This window comes from Centroberyx affinis, unplaced genomic scaffold (assembly GCF_046629955.1).
Source record: "Centroberyx affinis isolate AG114_WGS23_722 - 3 ecotype Tasmania unplaced genomic scaffold, CSIRO-AGI_Caff_v1 ptg006540l_1, whole genome shotgun sequence".
Taxonomy (NCBI): domain Eukaryota; kingdom Metazoa; phylum Chordata; class Actinopteri; order Beryciformes; family Berycidae; genus Centroberyx; species Centroberyx affinis.
The window spans coordinates 65001-80420 of record NW_027283312.1 but is presented as its reverse complement, the minus strand read 5'-3'; the positions used below and the strand labels follow the sequence as shown (position 1 = coordinate 80420).

Here is a 15420-nt window from a genome sequence, read left to right as displayed (position 1 = left end):
TGCGTGTGCGCGCGCGCGCGTGTGTGGCCATGTGACAGGCTGTCCAGAGTTGTCCAGCCTCCCTTTTTTTTTTGGATTCCCATGGATCGTGTTACTGGCTGCTCTCCCCGCACCGCTGAGCCCACCGCCTCTGCACCAATCACAGCCCGCCTTTGCCGACGCGCACACGCATGCACGCGCGCACCGACACACAGCAGACACATACACACGGTGATCCATCGCTCCGGTTCTCCGCTGCCTTCCATGCGTCCTCACCGACTCCGCGTCGCGCTGGCTGCGCCAAGATGAGCGTGGTCGTCCCGGTACCGTCTGCACGTCTCACCGCCTGACCCGGAGCCGGGGACGGAGAGAGAGAGAGAAAGAGCGAGAGAGAGAGAGCGAGAGAGTGAGAGAGAGAGAGAGAGAGAGCGAGAGCGTGAGAGAGAGTGAGAGAGAACCAACCCATCTTTCCTCTCTCACAACCCATCTTTCTTCGCTTGGAACAGACTGCAGCGCAAACCGTTTCTTTCCGCATCTTTTCTCCCCCCCTCCTCTATCTGCATCCCTCCCTTCTCGGTCCCCCGCGTTAAAAAAAACAAAAAAACAAAACACAGAGAGACCGGGGAACCCGTCGCGATTTTGTGGAAATACATTTGTACATTTATTATTATTATTTTTTTCCTGCGGGGTGTTGGTAGCGCGCAGTCGGTGCGCGCTTCTGCAAATTCCGGTGAACGGTGGATTTGGCAAACATGGAGACCGTGGAGAAGGAATGCGGGGCCCTCGGGGGTCTATTCCAGGCGATTGTCAACGACATGAAGGTAAATAACAGCTTTCCTAGTCATTACCGGGTCGGTGATCGTGCATGAACGCATGTGCTGTCTTAGAATAATCTTAGAATAATAACCGAGCCGGTGTCGCGTTGTCAAATGAATCAATGCAGGTTTAGAATATCAGGACATATACACTCTTATTAATACCCAGACCTGGTGTCGGGTTGTATTAAACGTTAACGTGGCTTGATGGCACCGTTGTACCGACGGTGATGGGGCGGCCCGGTGGGGGTTGTTGGTGCGAAACCTGCCCCCCCCCCCCACCCCCGCTCCTCCACCACCACCACCCCCCAGCTTCCCCAGAAATGTCGGTTGCGCATGTAAAGCGTTACTGCATCCATTATCGGACACCCCGACACCCATGTCCCCCCCCTGCAAAATGTGGACGACGACGCTCCACCGTCAGTCAGTCCACGGGTTTTTAGAACAGGCTGACCGATGCGTCTGCCCTGTTTTGTGCCGAGACCTGCATGCATATTTCGGCGTGCAAAGTCAGTATGAGCCGCCTAAACCAGCGCTGGACGGCTCCTATAAGCCCCGAGATCCCCCCCGTTCATCTCAATGGGGTTATGCTGGCAAAATGAATGGGCCTATTAAGAAAGGCTATTGAAAATCTCATCAGAGCTGTCAGAATTGTGTCCGATAATGGACCCGGTGACGTTAGGGTAGCTTTGGGAAATTCCATTACATTCTAAGTCTGAACTGTGGCGGATCATTGTTTTATAATCATCATCATCATCATCATCATCATCATCTCAGCCATGCTGTGTTTGCCCAAGCCCAAGTCGGATGCATGAGAACAGACATGACAAGCCAATATTCAGCCTATCTCGCCGTAGCTCTGCCTCGCCTGTTTCCACAGATATTGTGCGTCTGTATGAGAGTGCAGCGTCATTGATTTTCTGTCAGGCTGATCTGGCAGGGAGAGATGAAAGCGTGAGAAGCCGGACAGCCGTCAGACACCCAGCCTCCCTGTCTGTCTGTCTGTCTGTCTGTCTGTCTGTCTGTTATATTCTGCCTACACCTCTTTCTCTATCTGCAGTCTCTCTGTCAGAATCATGGCACTCATACTGCCAGAGGTTAGTGGTTCAATTCCCACCCATGCTGCAAAATGCATGCACTCATACTGGAAGATGCTTTGGATGAAAGTGTCCATCAAACGGCTGAGGATACAGTCAATATGTCTGCCTGTCAGACGCCCAGCCATGCACGCCTTTCTCTCTGCTGTCACCCTGTCTCTCTCTCTCTCTCTCTCTCTCTCTCTCTCCCTCCATCTACACATCATCCTTGGGGTTTCACTGCATTACGTTTGGCCTGAACACTGAAACATGCAAGATGCGTTTGTAGTTAAAGGGAGATGCCGTTCCCTACGGTCTGGAATAGGAATATCTGTTAACGAAAGCTCAGAGCTGCAGAGGGGAGAGCTGAGAGTCTAATGTGCAATGTCATCAGCTGGAGGATAGCATGGAGGCGGATCTGTAGGGTGTTTGTCTTGTGAGTTTTCATTGTATGGCAGTGGTCTGGTCTGTTCTGAAGCGGGAGTTCTACCTGTTTCGCAGCCATTTTTTCCCCAACTCTGCCCAAATGATTGTCATTGGAGCTGTACTTCAGTATGACATCATGATGTCAGAGGTCAGGGCTAATGCTGCCCACTGGTTTGTGCTATAAGGAGACATTATTGGATTTCTGCTGTTGCTAAGAGAGATGGGGGAATAGGAGACGCACCAGTGTCGATACTGGTTTGGGATGTTAAGTCGATACTAGGCTAATAAACGATACTGGGATCGAAGAATTTCCCCAATATTTAAATCTGATACCAGGGGCCAATTCAGTTCAGTTCATTTCAAATCAATTTATTTCATTTTAATTCAACTCAATTCACCTTTTATTGTCATGCCACAAGTGAACTGAAAAAACACAGTGTGGACAATAGGTCAAGTATCACATATTGTAGTAATCAGAATTAGGAATTGCAACAGTAAGAGTAGCAGTGTAAGTGAATGATGGCAAAGTTTCAAGTAGAATTTAGGTATAAAGTAATACAGTGTTAGGGGTGGTACAGATGCAACTTTTTGAGCATGCAAATCCACTTTTTGTGTATTTTGAAACCAATTGCTAAAGATGTTCTGAAGTATATGTTACCTCCACAGAGGAGGTTATGTTGTCACCCATGTTAGTTTGCTTGTCCCTCTGTCAGCAGCATATCTCAAAAACATGAACAGATTTCCATGGAATTTGGTGGACAGACAGGTCTTTGATCCAAGGAACAACTGATTAGATTTGGTGATCTGGATCTGGCATTTCCACCATTAGACTATGAAGGTTTTTTTTGGCATAACTATGAAACTAACAGAGATAGAGATTCAAAATGTTAAGCGTATGTGTGCAGGGTCAAGAAATTAATTCAACTTAAACTTGACATGATTTGAATGATGTGTTTGGGTATAACAACAAGTTGGACAATTGTTAAGTGGTGGAGGCTTGTGCTCTTTGCGGGCCTTGTTGTTGTCAGTGTAAACATGTGGGAGGCATGCTCAATAACAAGAGTGATGTGGTTGTGGTCCCAAGTGCCTTTTGACAGTATAAAACTATTTTGCATCGCTTGTCATGTGATGGGAAATAACCAATCACAGTCACAACTCATTGTCACTCCGGTGAAACATGGAGGAGATTTTTTTTCGGGCTTGAACAATGGGATGCCAACACACACGGCAAGATGTTTTTCCTGCTGAATATGCAGATCAAATGGCAAAGCAATTCCAAACTGTAATTCTACTAAATGCTACTATTTTGCGATGATAACAGACTTTGTGAAAATGTTTATCCCTCTGAAAACCATTTGGATTTGGTTGCATAGCAACGTCATGCCTCAGCACCAATGACGCATCTGGACCGCCCAGGATGCAGGTAGAAAGTATTACAGTATGAACAGAGTCCAGGATGCAGGTAGAAAGTATTACAGTATGATCAGAGTCCAGGATGCAGGTAGAAAGTATTACAGTATGAACAGACTCCAGGATGCAGGTAGAAAGTATTGCAGTATGAACAGAGTCCAGGATGCAGGTAGAAAGTATTACAGTATGATCAGAGTCCAGGATGCAGGTAGAAAGTATTACAGTATGAACAGACTCCAGGATGCAGGTAGAAAGTATTGCAGTATGAACAGAGTCCAGGATGCAGGTAGAAAGTATTACAGTATGATCAGAGTCCAGGATGCAGGTAGAAAGTATTACAGTATGAACAGACTCCAGGATGCAGGTAGAAAGTATTGCAGTATGAACAGAGTCCAGCATGCAGGTATAAGGTGACTTCAGGTATTACAGTGTTAACAGATGTGAGAAATCAAAGTAAAAGCACAATCAAAATCAAGTTGAAGTACATCTCTCCATTGGGAAAAATGATTTACTAATTTTTTCTCATTTTTTGTCCAGTGAGCTAAAAGATGTGAGTGGGACCGGCAGTAGTGTTGGTTTATATTTTCTTATGTTTTATTGCATTACTTGTACTTACAGTTCACATTTGAATGTGTTAATAATGTGGCAAATATGTTAGTTTGTAAATTATTCTTTTCTTATATGACTCATTTATAATATCAGAACTTTCATTAGCTCTGTTCCTGGAAATAGGCTGATTTTACCAGCTTTGTTTCTTTATTTTGTTGTTAAATTGCCCTTAAATGCAAGTCCAGGTAGCATTAAAAAGTCCTAAATTCAGCTTTTTGAAACCTCCAGCCTACAGAATGACCTCCATCCAAGGCAGCTGAAAACACAGGCTGCACTAGTCATTATTGATATACTTTATTATCAGTTCACTTTTTGCATGGTCAGCAAGCTAATGCAACGCCTCTGGAGCAGGTACAAGTTAACTATCTTGCTGAAGGGTGCTTGGGCAGGTATGGCCATACGAGGAATCAAACCCATACTAATGGTTGAAGTCTATTCTCAGGAAAAGTAATGTTTTATTTGGAACATATTACGTGATGTGCTCAAACCCAATTGGCATTCCCCTGCAGAGCTCCCCCTGGCCACAAAGCATCATATGGTGTCATATTATATTTTTAGACCAAGAATTTCATGGTTTCAGCTGACTCTTTGGCACAGAGCAATCAATAAGGCTGTACCGTAGCTAGCATTCTCTCTCTCTCTGTCTCTCTCTTCTCTCTCACACACACATATACATGTGCATACACACTGGCACACAGTGTTAAAGTAATAATGAAAAGCTTTTCCATTTGCTGTTCTAAAGAGCCGGTGTCTGGTAGCTCTTTTCTGGTAAAAATCCTCTGCAGCACAGCAAGTGATGCATTTTACATTTCCGGTTCGTTTGGAATAAACAGAAGAAGAAGTGGGTAGTTAGCATGAGCAGTGATAGCCACTAGGGCTGAACAATTAATCCAAATTTTATCGAAATCGCAATATGGCCTACTGCAATTTTCAAATCGCAGGAGGTGCAATATTTGTGTCAAAATACCATTTTAAATTAAATATTGTGGTGCTGCAGAGATGTCCTGGCATACACATCATATTCTACAGACTTAAGAAAACATCTTTGTTTGGTACAGATCCCCGCAAAAATCACACTATAGTCATTTTAATACGTTTTTCAATGAAAATGAGAATAATGATGTAAAAATTAGCATTCCCTCTAATATCGCAAATCATATTGCAATTGCAATATCAGTCAAAATAAGCGCAATTAGATATTTTTTCAAAATCGTTCAGCCCTAATAGCCACCATGGCTGAACAGACAAAGAAAAGAGCGCCACCTACAGAAACTCAACCTGCATGAACAGAAAACCCAGGCTCCGCCCACGTGGTTTGATTGACAGGTGATCTCTTGAAGATTACCACTTTAAAGCCTTCTCCCCGCTCCCCCTTAGTGAAGACAATCTCTCGCTCTCTTTCTTATCTCCCCCCCCCCTTCTCTTACACTGTCTCTCTTTTCATCTATAATTCAGTATGTTTCGAATGGCCCCCCTGTTTATGTTATCCAGCTCACTCTGAAATATGTGGGTCACAACAGCTTGTGCCAAAATGGTCATTGGCCTAGTCTGGTATGGATGACTCCCCCCAGTCCCCAAGGAGGCATCAATGAATGTCAGTGCAAATGGAATGAATGTCATTTAAGTCACTGGCCCTCCACCTCACGCTTCTTCTCAACAACAAACACCGTGGCTCAACCCAGAGTTTTTAGCCGTTTGTCAGAAGAAACAACATGGGGTGATTTGGCAAGTGGATGCAAGACTTGGGCAATCACATGTTAGTCATGGCAGAGGAAGCACGGGCGCAGTGTGGGAGTAGAACAGGGTGTTCGCGGGTCCTTAAAGAGTCTGACAAAGTCCTAAATTAAATGACAAATTAGATAGCAGTATTGACAGACTCTTTACATTCAGTGATAGGGTTTCCCTTTCCAGGTAAACACAATAAGGCAAATGTGTAGTTTCACCAAAAGATATGAATGGGACCAGCATGGTGATGGATTTATTTGCTTACATTACTTGTACTTACAGCTCACAGTATGTTTGACCCATACGTTGATATAGAACAGGGTTAATAATGTGGCAAATATGTTAGTTTTCATCGCGTTGATTTTAATAAACACAGTTGGACATCATGTCCCTAAATGATTATTTTCCTCTTGTCCTTTTTCTTACACTGCTCATTTATCATATCAGAACTTTCATTAGCTATGTTCCTGGAAATATGCTGATTTTACCAGCTTTGTTTCTTTATTTTGTTGTTAAATTGCCCTTAAATGTAATTCCAGGCAGCATTAAAAAGTCCTGAATTCAGCTTTTTGAAACCTACAGTTAGCCCTCCATCCAAGGCAGCTGAAAACACAGGCTGCAATAGTCATTATTGATATACTTTATTATTAATTCCCTTTTTGCCCTCGAGTTGGGATGCTTGATCAGCAAGCTAATGCAACGCCTCTGGAGCAGGTACAAGTTAACTATCTCTCTGAAGGGTGCTTGGGCAGGTATGGCCATACGAGGAATCAAACCCATACTAATGGTTGAAGTCTATTCTCAGCAAAAGTAATGTTTTGGAACATAATACATGATTTGCTCAGACCCAATTGGCATTCCCCTGCAGAGCTCCCCCTGGCCGCAAAGCATCATATGGTGTCATATTATATTTTTAGACCAAGAATTTCATGGTTTCAGCTGACTCTTTGGACACAGAGAAATCAATAAGGCTGTACCGTAGCCAGCATTCTTCTCACAGGCGTTTTTTGCATGTGCACAACAAGACCCAGGCTAAATGTTGCCGCATGCCGAGGTCAGCAGATTGAGGCGGTGCCGTTTAGAAAGCACTTTTTCTTCCTCTTTCCCCGGCATCTTCCTCCTCCTCCCCTGTTCCTCTCTTCCTCTTTTTTGTGCCGTTCGCTTTCTCACCAGAGCCTCCACCCAAGTCAGCCAAGTCACTCCGCATGTGTCTGCTAGGATGTGTGTGTGTGTGTGTGTGTGTGTGTGTGTGTGTGTCACATGGAAGATAGTCTTGTTCTCTTCATGTTGGCATAGACCTGAGAACTGATATTGGTGCACAAAGGGTTGGATCTTGCCAGGAATTCTGTGATAATTGTAATTCTCAATAATTCATTATGATATTGTCTTATTTTGACGTAACTTCAGAAAAAAAATATCAGAGTTTTGTTCCAAAGTGAGACCTCCATCAGTACAAAAATGTGATACCTGCTCATAAAAATTATTTCTGGCATGATAGTATTACTTTTAATGGATTGTTATTGAGGTCTTTAGCTGATAACATTTGTTATTTTTATTGTACTTTTCATTTCATGTTTCCTCCAGGATGCAATGATTTCTGAACTTTGGAGAACTTTTTTTTCTCTCCAAAATGGACAAAATGACATAATTGAATGAAAATATGTATTTTTTTTAATAACATTTCATCATTATTTCAACACGTAATAGAATAATCAGAATAATTGAATAAAATCAGAATGATTTTTCTTTTCTGACCTTTGCCAAAACTGATTTTCACATTTTCAGGAACACATTTTTTTTTATAGTATATGTAGAAAATATTTCTTAATGATATTGTGTGTGTGTGTGTGTGTGTGTGTGTGTGTGTGCGTGTGTTGTAGTTGTCTGCTAATATGCATCCCTTGGGCCTGTGTCGCGAACATTCCAGTGAATTACGACACACACACACACACACACACACACTCACAGGTCACAGATGGGTAATGTGATGGGACACAGAGGTCATGTTCACGGTCAGCTGGCTATATGGACCAGTGGCTGCTGGGTAATTTGTTGTTGACAGCAGCACAGTAGGATGGAATAAAGAAAGAATGGGATTGTCTTGTCCAGTAAGCAGCAGAGGAGAAGAGAGAGAGAGAGAGAGAGGCTGCAAATAGAAGAGTTCAAGTCAGTATTCACCTTTTTCTCATCCACCTCCCTTATCTGCATGTCTGCATAATGAAGCTGTAAACGGAAGTCATCTTGTATGCCATAAATTAACGTCTCTGCCATTTGGTGTGTAGTCCAAAATCCCTATGGAAAATATGAATGGGCTTTTTGAAAAATGCCAAAAATAAAGACTGTTGAACAGATACCTACAAAATATACTATGTTTCCTTCCATTTTGATTTTTACAAACAAAATGATAATCATTGGAGAAAGCCGACAACAATAGTACTGCTGCATTGTTTTGTCATAAGCAACTTCCTTTACCTCTCATAGCGTTGCATTAAATTATTATTATAGTTATAGTTGCCTTGTTCTTGTTAGTTGTTAGTTGGTTCTATTTCAACTGTTGTGTTTTCCAGTTGTTGCTAGCTAACAGGCTAACGACTGTTGTACTCCCCTTTCCCAAATGATTAGCATCTCGCTAGCCACAGTCGATATAAAAAGTAACTGATGGATGAAAAATCATAAAGGTTTTAATGCATTTTATTTCATGTAACAAAACATAGTATAGCTAGTAAGCATCTGTGTAGCACAGACTTTATTTTTGGCGTTTCTTGCGAATCCCATTCATATTTTCCATAGGGATTTTGGACTACACAACAAATAGCGGAAATGCTAACTTCAGCAATTAGTCAACGCCATTGATTATGCCCACTATGTAAATTTGACGATTCTTGACCGACTCTGACTGTTCTGAATGTGTCTGTCTCAAGCATAAAACCACGTATGTACGTATTAAATATTTGCGTAATGTAAATGGAAAGCCAATTACATGCTGCTGTGTTCACTGTGAAAAGCTGAAGTAGCACCATAGCAGGAAGTGCCATGCATTATTTTTTCATTTATTATTACATTGATGAACTTTGGACCTCATAACTGTACCGATAGTGTTCATGAATGCTCACATGTCCAACAGTAAACTTTTTCGAGAGTTAGCATCACGATGTTGCCAAATTTACACTTTACCAAATTTACCTGAAAAAATGTGACAGAAAAATCATATGCTGGGATTTTTTCTGGTATTTCCTTCAACATGCAATACAAATTATGGAAACTCTTTATTAGGATTAACCCCTTGAGATATACCATCTCGTTTTCAAGGGGGTCCCTAAACGACAAAAATACAATATAAACATAATTAGACAAAACATTTAACAAAAAAAAACAAAAAAACAATAAATATCAAATAATAACACATACAAAATCAGGAGATCATACTCCAGACAGAGCATGCAAAATGGATCATTCATTCATAGATTATAGAAAAGTATTAATGTATTAATGTCATTAAGTAATAAAGTTATAAAACATAATTATAGAGGTGTTATTATGGACATGTACAACTGATCCCATAAATACAAATACATCCTTGAGTGATATTGATATAATTTGGACAAATGTCTGATAAAAACTGTGCTGTCTACTCTCTCTGAAAAGCTCTAGTGCCCATGCAGGTCTAGTGCACAAATCTTTTGCTTTGGCCTGATTCCAGCCTGACCCTGCACTCGCACCCCTCGCTGTACTGGAACTCAGCGTAATTATACCGTGTTATGTTATTGCGGAGTGATTTGTCGATTGATTCATTGCAAGGCCCCGCTATTAAACCGCGGGACGTGAGTGTTTCAGGTCGTTCCGCGGCGCATATCATCCATAAAAACAAGGGCTCGTCACGGTCTGGCGGCGATCCTCTCGGCGCGTCCCGCAGAGACGGAGGTTAGACGCCTCCTAGGAATGAAGTCCTCAGCTCAGTCACTCATTATGGGAGGCAGGAGGAGGCTGTGGCTTGTGTTAGCCCATCTGGGGCCAGCCAGATCTGCTCTGTTTACATTCTCTGGTCCTGACCACACTTCACGCCGAGGTGTGCGTACCAGGCCGTCTAACACACACACACACACACACACACACACTCTATAGGAGAATTTTGGTTTTGGTTTGGTCTCCACTATGAAGAAAAATCAAGTTGCACACTCTTTGGTTTGGTCTCAACCACGCTCCCAGCAGTTGGAGTTCCAAGAAAACTCTTATTTACATGATTGTACTAAGTTCTCATCCCTCTTGACCACTTTACTAACCAAACAGTATCATTAGAGGATTTTCTGTTTTTTTTTTAAACCACTCATGAACATCAATAATCATCAATAATAGTACAGTAGGTACCATTTTTTCCCATCGTGGATATAGTGTTTTGGAATGAAACCCTTCATTTGTCTACTGAGGTCCAATACCACTGCATAATGCCTTTTTGTTATTTTAATATTCTTTTTATTGTAGCAGTGGGAAATGCGCTCCCAGCTGTGTTGGGGAAAGAAAGTGAGGGAAAGTAGGGGGAACACTGGACTCTGGCCCGACCGCATCATCAGTCATTAAAGCGCTAAACTGGAAATGCGACAACATCAACAAACCGTAAGCTGGCCAGCATCCCCACAGACACTGGCCATTGTTCGCCAACCCTTTAAAAGGCTGGTGACAATCATTTCCTATGACTCTGGGCCACGCTACAGCACTGAAGATGCTCTGTGTGCAAGTGTATCATTAGTCCGGCCTGCGGTCTGTTTGTGTCTGTGTGGTCCGGGGGAACTTCCCACCACAGCGCTGTTGTTTAAAACAGAGGCTGGGATGCGTGTCAACAGAGAGAGAGAGAGAGACATAGACTGCTCTCTCTCCCTCGTGACTCCTGTGTGTCCATGCAGCCCTGCTTCCATCAGTCCCACTATGAAGGAGCCTTCCACCCCAGTAACTATAAGAGACATAAAGTAGTATTCCAACACATGTTCATTCAACCTAGCCCTAGTCAACACTGCAAAAAGTGCCCTCTCTAAATCAGCCATTTTGTCTCATATTCACATGCACAGCCTTGTTTTTCTTGCCACAAATGAAAACTTCTGCCAAAGGGGTGAGATAATGCCACTTTGTTTTCAAAGTGCAGCTTCACTTGTCTCAAGAATTCTATAGAAGCAAGTGTCAATGTCTTGAAACAAGGCTGAATAAGACCGATCTCTCCACTAGTAAATGTAAGTGACAGTAGGTAAATGACACTCGATTCAAGAAAATTCTTGAAATCATTTGATTTGAATTATCTCATCCCATTGTCATATTGTTTTTTTTTTTATTTAGCACAAAAGAGTAATTCAAACAAAATATACATAATGTATACCAACATCATAAAGAGCATGTGCAAGGAAGACCAAAGAAACCCTGAGGGGCTTATGGAGTGTCTCCCTTAGTAACAATCATACCTAATTACAATATAGTGTAATAAAACCCCCAGAAAAGTGTAGAAAGAACAAAACAATATAAACAAATCAATAGGTAAAGTAATACTGTTAAATAAATAGGGAGAAAAGTAGAAAACAAGTAAAAGAATATTAACAGAAACCGAAAAGAAAAGAGAAGGAAAAGTGGAGTAAAGGGATAAAGAGAGAAAACAAAAAAAACAAAAAAACTTACAAAGGTAAGATTTGACCACTCGGTGCTAGACATGGCAAATCCATATGCAATACAACATCTAGTGTATCCATGCCATGTTTGGGGCAAGTGTTTGAGCCAAGTGCCTCTGTTTTGATGAATGAAAACTCTGGAAATTCCTCTTTTAACACCAGAAAGGCCAGTGGATGTTGGGGGTCTAAGAGGAGGCCAACAAGCCAAAATAGAAGTTTTAGAACGAGAATTAGAACTTGTATTTCTTCGTCTGATTGTGAAAAACGGGTTGGTACAGAACGGGAGTCAAGGAAAAGTCATGGAGGAGCAGTTAAGTGACAACAGTTTAGCCTTCCTAGTGTTTAAGCCACTGAGAAAAACCACCTTCAGATGGACTTCCGTGGATTTTTAGAAAACATGAAACTGTTGGTGCAAAAACAACCACGTAAAAACCTTCAGTCGGACATCACACGGACTGGAGCCACGGGGTTTTTCACGCGATCTAGTGTTTTTTTTTCCGACAGCGACGACGTGCCGGCGGCATCGTGGGACTCGTCGACGAGCGTCTCTCTCTCTCGTTAGCGCTCGTTAAAATCTCCGGGATCGTTAGTGTGCCCCGGGGCTCGTTAGGGTCCCGGGTGGAGATGAATGGGTGAGGACCGGGGCCGGAGCGGGAGGCGTGGGGCGTACTGGGAGCCGGCCAAGACGGCCTCTCTCACTGAACCCTTTGTCAGGCCTGTCAAAGCCTTCTCATCACACTCAGCTGTTCACTGTAAAACACACTGATCATTATGAACAGGCCAGAGAGGGAGAGAGAGAGAGAGAGAGAGAGAGAGTAACAATGAACATGGCAAATCAATATTCTCTTGTTCATGTCAAAAAGGAGCCACTGAATGAACAGAAAGACCCGTTCATGCTCTATATATCACGTGTCTTCATTTTAGGGGGGTACTAAGGGAATTTTGGTTTACTTTTGTATTGGTTTGATTCTGGTTGTGTGTGTGTCATCCTCTGGTTTTGGAGTTGGACTTCAGTTTCCTATCTCATGCCAGAAGGCGAGGCTGCAGAATGGTAGAGAAAGGAAGACAAGAGAAGATTAGAATGTAAGGGAAGAGAGGAGAAAACAGTACAGAAGTCCCGTCCCTCCTCTTCCTCAGCATTGACAGCTATCCCAGAACGTACTGTACAACCCCACCTTTCTTCTCTGTCACCGGCCTGTCATGTGTTTAAATGGCTCGACATTAGAATTTCACAGCAAGACGGCCAAGTTGGAAGTGGTCAAGTTCAACCCAGAAGAGCACAAAGTTTTCACAAGATGATAATATGACACTGTAAAAAAAAATCTTATTAAAACAGTCCCAGACTAAGTCTCAAGGTTCATAGACTTTGGTGAGCCCAAATCTGACGAAAGCCCCAAATTGCTAATAATCTTCTAAGCTGTAGCCACTCACGCTCAGCTCACCTCAGTTTAGTTTAATTAGGTTCTGCTAATAGTTGCTCAATTGTTGATACCCATAAATTTAAAGGTCCATTCAAAGCTGTGTGGTGTCATGTACCAAAAACACTCTCAATCCATTTTTACACATTTTCCAGCATCTCTCTGAGCCTTACCAAGAACAGGCTGTTTCTGTCGCTGTGTCTTTAAGGCTCATTAATATTAACGACCCCTCTGTTCTGATTGGCTAGTCGTTTCAACAGTGAAACATGAGACACCGCGGCCCAGCAGCTACAGGTAGGGAAAACTCTCCAGTAATAAACAGTGACAACCACTCAACACGTTGAAAAAAACACTTTGTTAGTCTATTATTTCTTACAAAAATGCTAGTTACGGAAGTCCAAACAGCTCATTTAGAACCTCGTTTTCTAATATGTTTTCCAAGATATGGGACCTTTAACATTTTTTAAACCGGAGTTCTACCCGATCTCGAGCAATTAAGAACGAGAAATGTGAGAAAATCCGGTCCGTTGGGTCCCATCAGGCTTTGCCGTAAATGTCGAGCTCTCTCTCTATATACAGTATCTCTATAAGTGGTGAGTGTCACAGAGGAAAATAGTGGCAGTCACTTAGAGTAAGTGGTCTGACAGACGCACCTACAGCATGTGTCAGCAGCCATTTCACACCATAGGACCGCTGCTGATAATAATATCTTCCAGCACAGCGAGCGAGAGAAGAGAAATGGCCGAGTTACATCTTCATACCTGCAAGAGCCCAGATGATTGACAGCTGTCTGTGAGCAAACATCCCCCTGGTCTTCCATCACGGCGCTGTCATGTGTCTAAATGGCTCTCTCCCCATTAGAGCTCGCTTCATTCAGACCTGAACACTCCTGCCCCGGCCCGATCCCAAGCCTTTTTTGTGTGAGCTGGAACCCCCATTGAACTAGTTTGAGGAATGCTGCTTTGGCTTGAAAGCTAGGTTGAGGTCAGATATAGTCTTTTGGAAGCGAGGTGGTTCATATAGAGGAATGTAAATTTCACTTCAAGGTAGCCAAGCCGTAACGCATCGGTGTGTCATTTTAATAATTCATATCTATGCTATGCATTTTTTCTCTTGCAACCTGCAGAGAATTCTGTTTTTTGGTCCCATGGCCCAACTGAGCAGTTCATCTTTGTTGCATGGATCTATCTTCAACGGCTACAAAGATATCTTAGGGAGGCTACCCCCACCTATATGGAATACTGTATCAGTGATGAATTGCAGCGTCTAGGATCTCTGACTTTGTTAAATTTCTCATTTTATTCAATATTTGGTTTCATTCACATCAAGGGACGATATGCTATATATCTCACGATGCGATTCGACACACAACATGGGGTTGACGATTCGGTACAACCACAATACGATAAAATAAATAAAACTTCAATGACAGCAAAGTGTGACTGTGCAGAATTACGCCACAAATCTTTCTAGCAATGGCATTGGCTTGCTAGAATGTAAACAATTAAAAAATGTAATTACAAAGTACAAATAATTGCGATGGGCAAGCCGTCTCATTTGTGATTACTACAGCAGAATAAAATGTTGCAAATATCGCGATTCTTTTTTCTGCCCCACGATACGTATTGCCACATTTTTGTATCGCGATATATTGAGTCGCGATACATCGTCCCACACCTGGCAGGGAGTCTAAAGATGAGCAAAAGCAGGAGATCACAAACTTCCCTCCCCCATCAGTCCGCTCTCATTCCTGTGCTGTAGTAGCATGAGATGCAGCAACTGCTCATACGTCTATGTGATCTACTATGTGTGTATATCCACGTCTACCGCAGTCTAGCCGTACTGCATGTCATTCACGAATATCGAGTTACTGGAAACACCGCGCAGACATCTGATTTTGCAGATGTTTCACGGAGAGGGCATCTATGATCCCGCCGCCTCGCAGCGCGGAGACACAACAACACACAGATGGTTTCCTCTTTCCCCTCATCACTATGTTTAGATTGGAATTAGCTGCTGCACTTCATCAATTATGCAGCGAGGCAGCCTCTGTCTCCTCATCTGCATGCCGATCCCTTCCCCGTTTCAGACGAATTACTCGCCGACGGGACGGGGGAAGTGTTTCAGTCAGTGCAGGGGGGGGGGAGGAAACCATGACTCCACTTATCTCGTATTTTAAAATGTAATGTTTTGTTTTTCGATACATGAAATATACGGGATGTACTCAAGGCTCCAGTCCAGTTTTACTTCTGCCAAGAAGGTTTTGTTTTTGCCCCTGGGAGTCTATCTGTCTGTCAGCAGGAAATCTCCAAAAACG

The 15420-nt window shown here is 42.7% G+C and overlaps 1 protein-coding gene across 1 annotated transcript in view; it reads left to right on the top strand.

The window, feature by feature from the left end:
* Positions 1–722: 722 nt before the first annotated feature.
* The window catches only part of mtss1 (MTSS I-BAR domain containing 1), a gene marked incomplete at its 3' end in the record, with an annotated part of 79246 nt that continues 64548 nt past the window's right edge, over positions 723–15420 (top strand). The window contains exon 1 of the mRNA XM_071512798.1: positions 723–800. Coding sequence (XP_071368899.1) covers positions 732–800 — 69 coding nt within the window. The remainder of the gene's footprint in view (positions 801–15420) is intronic.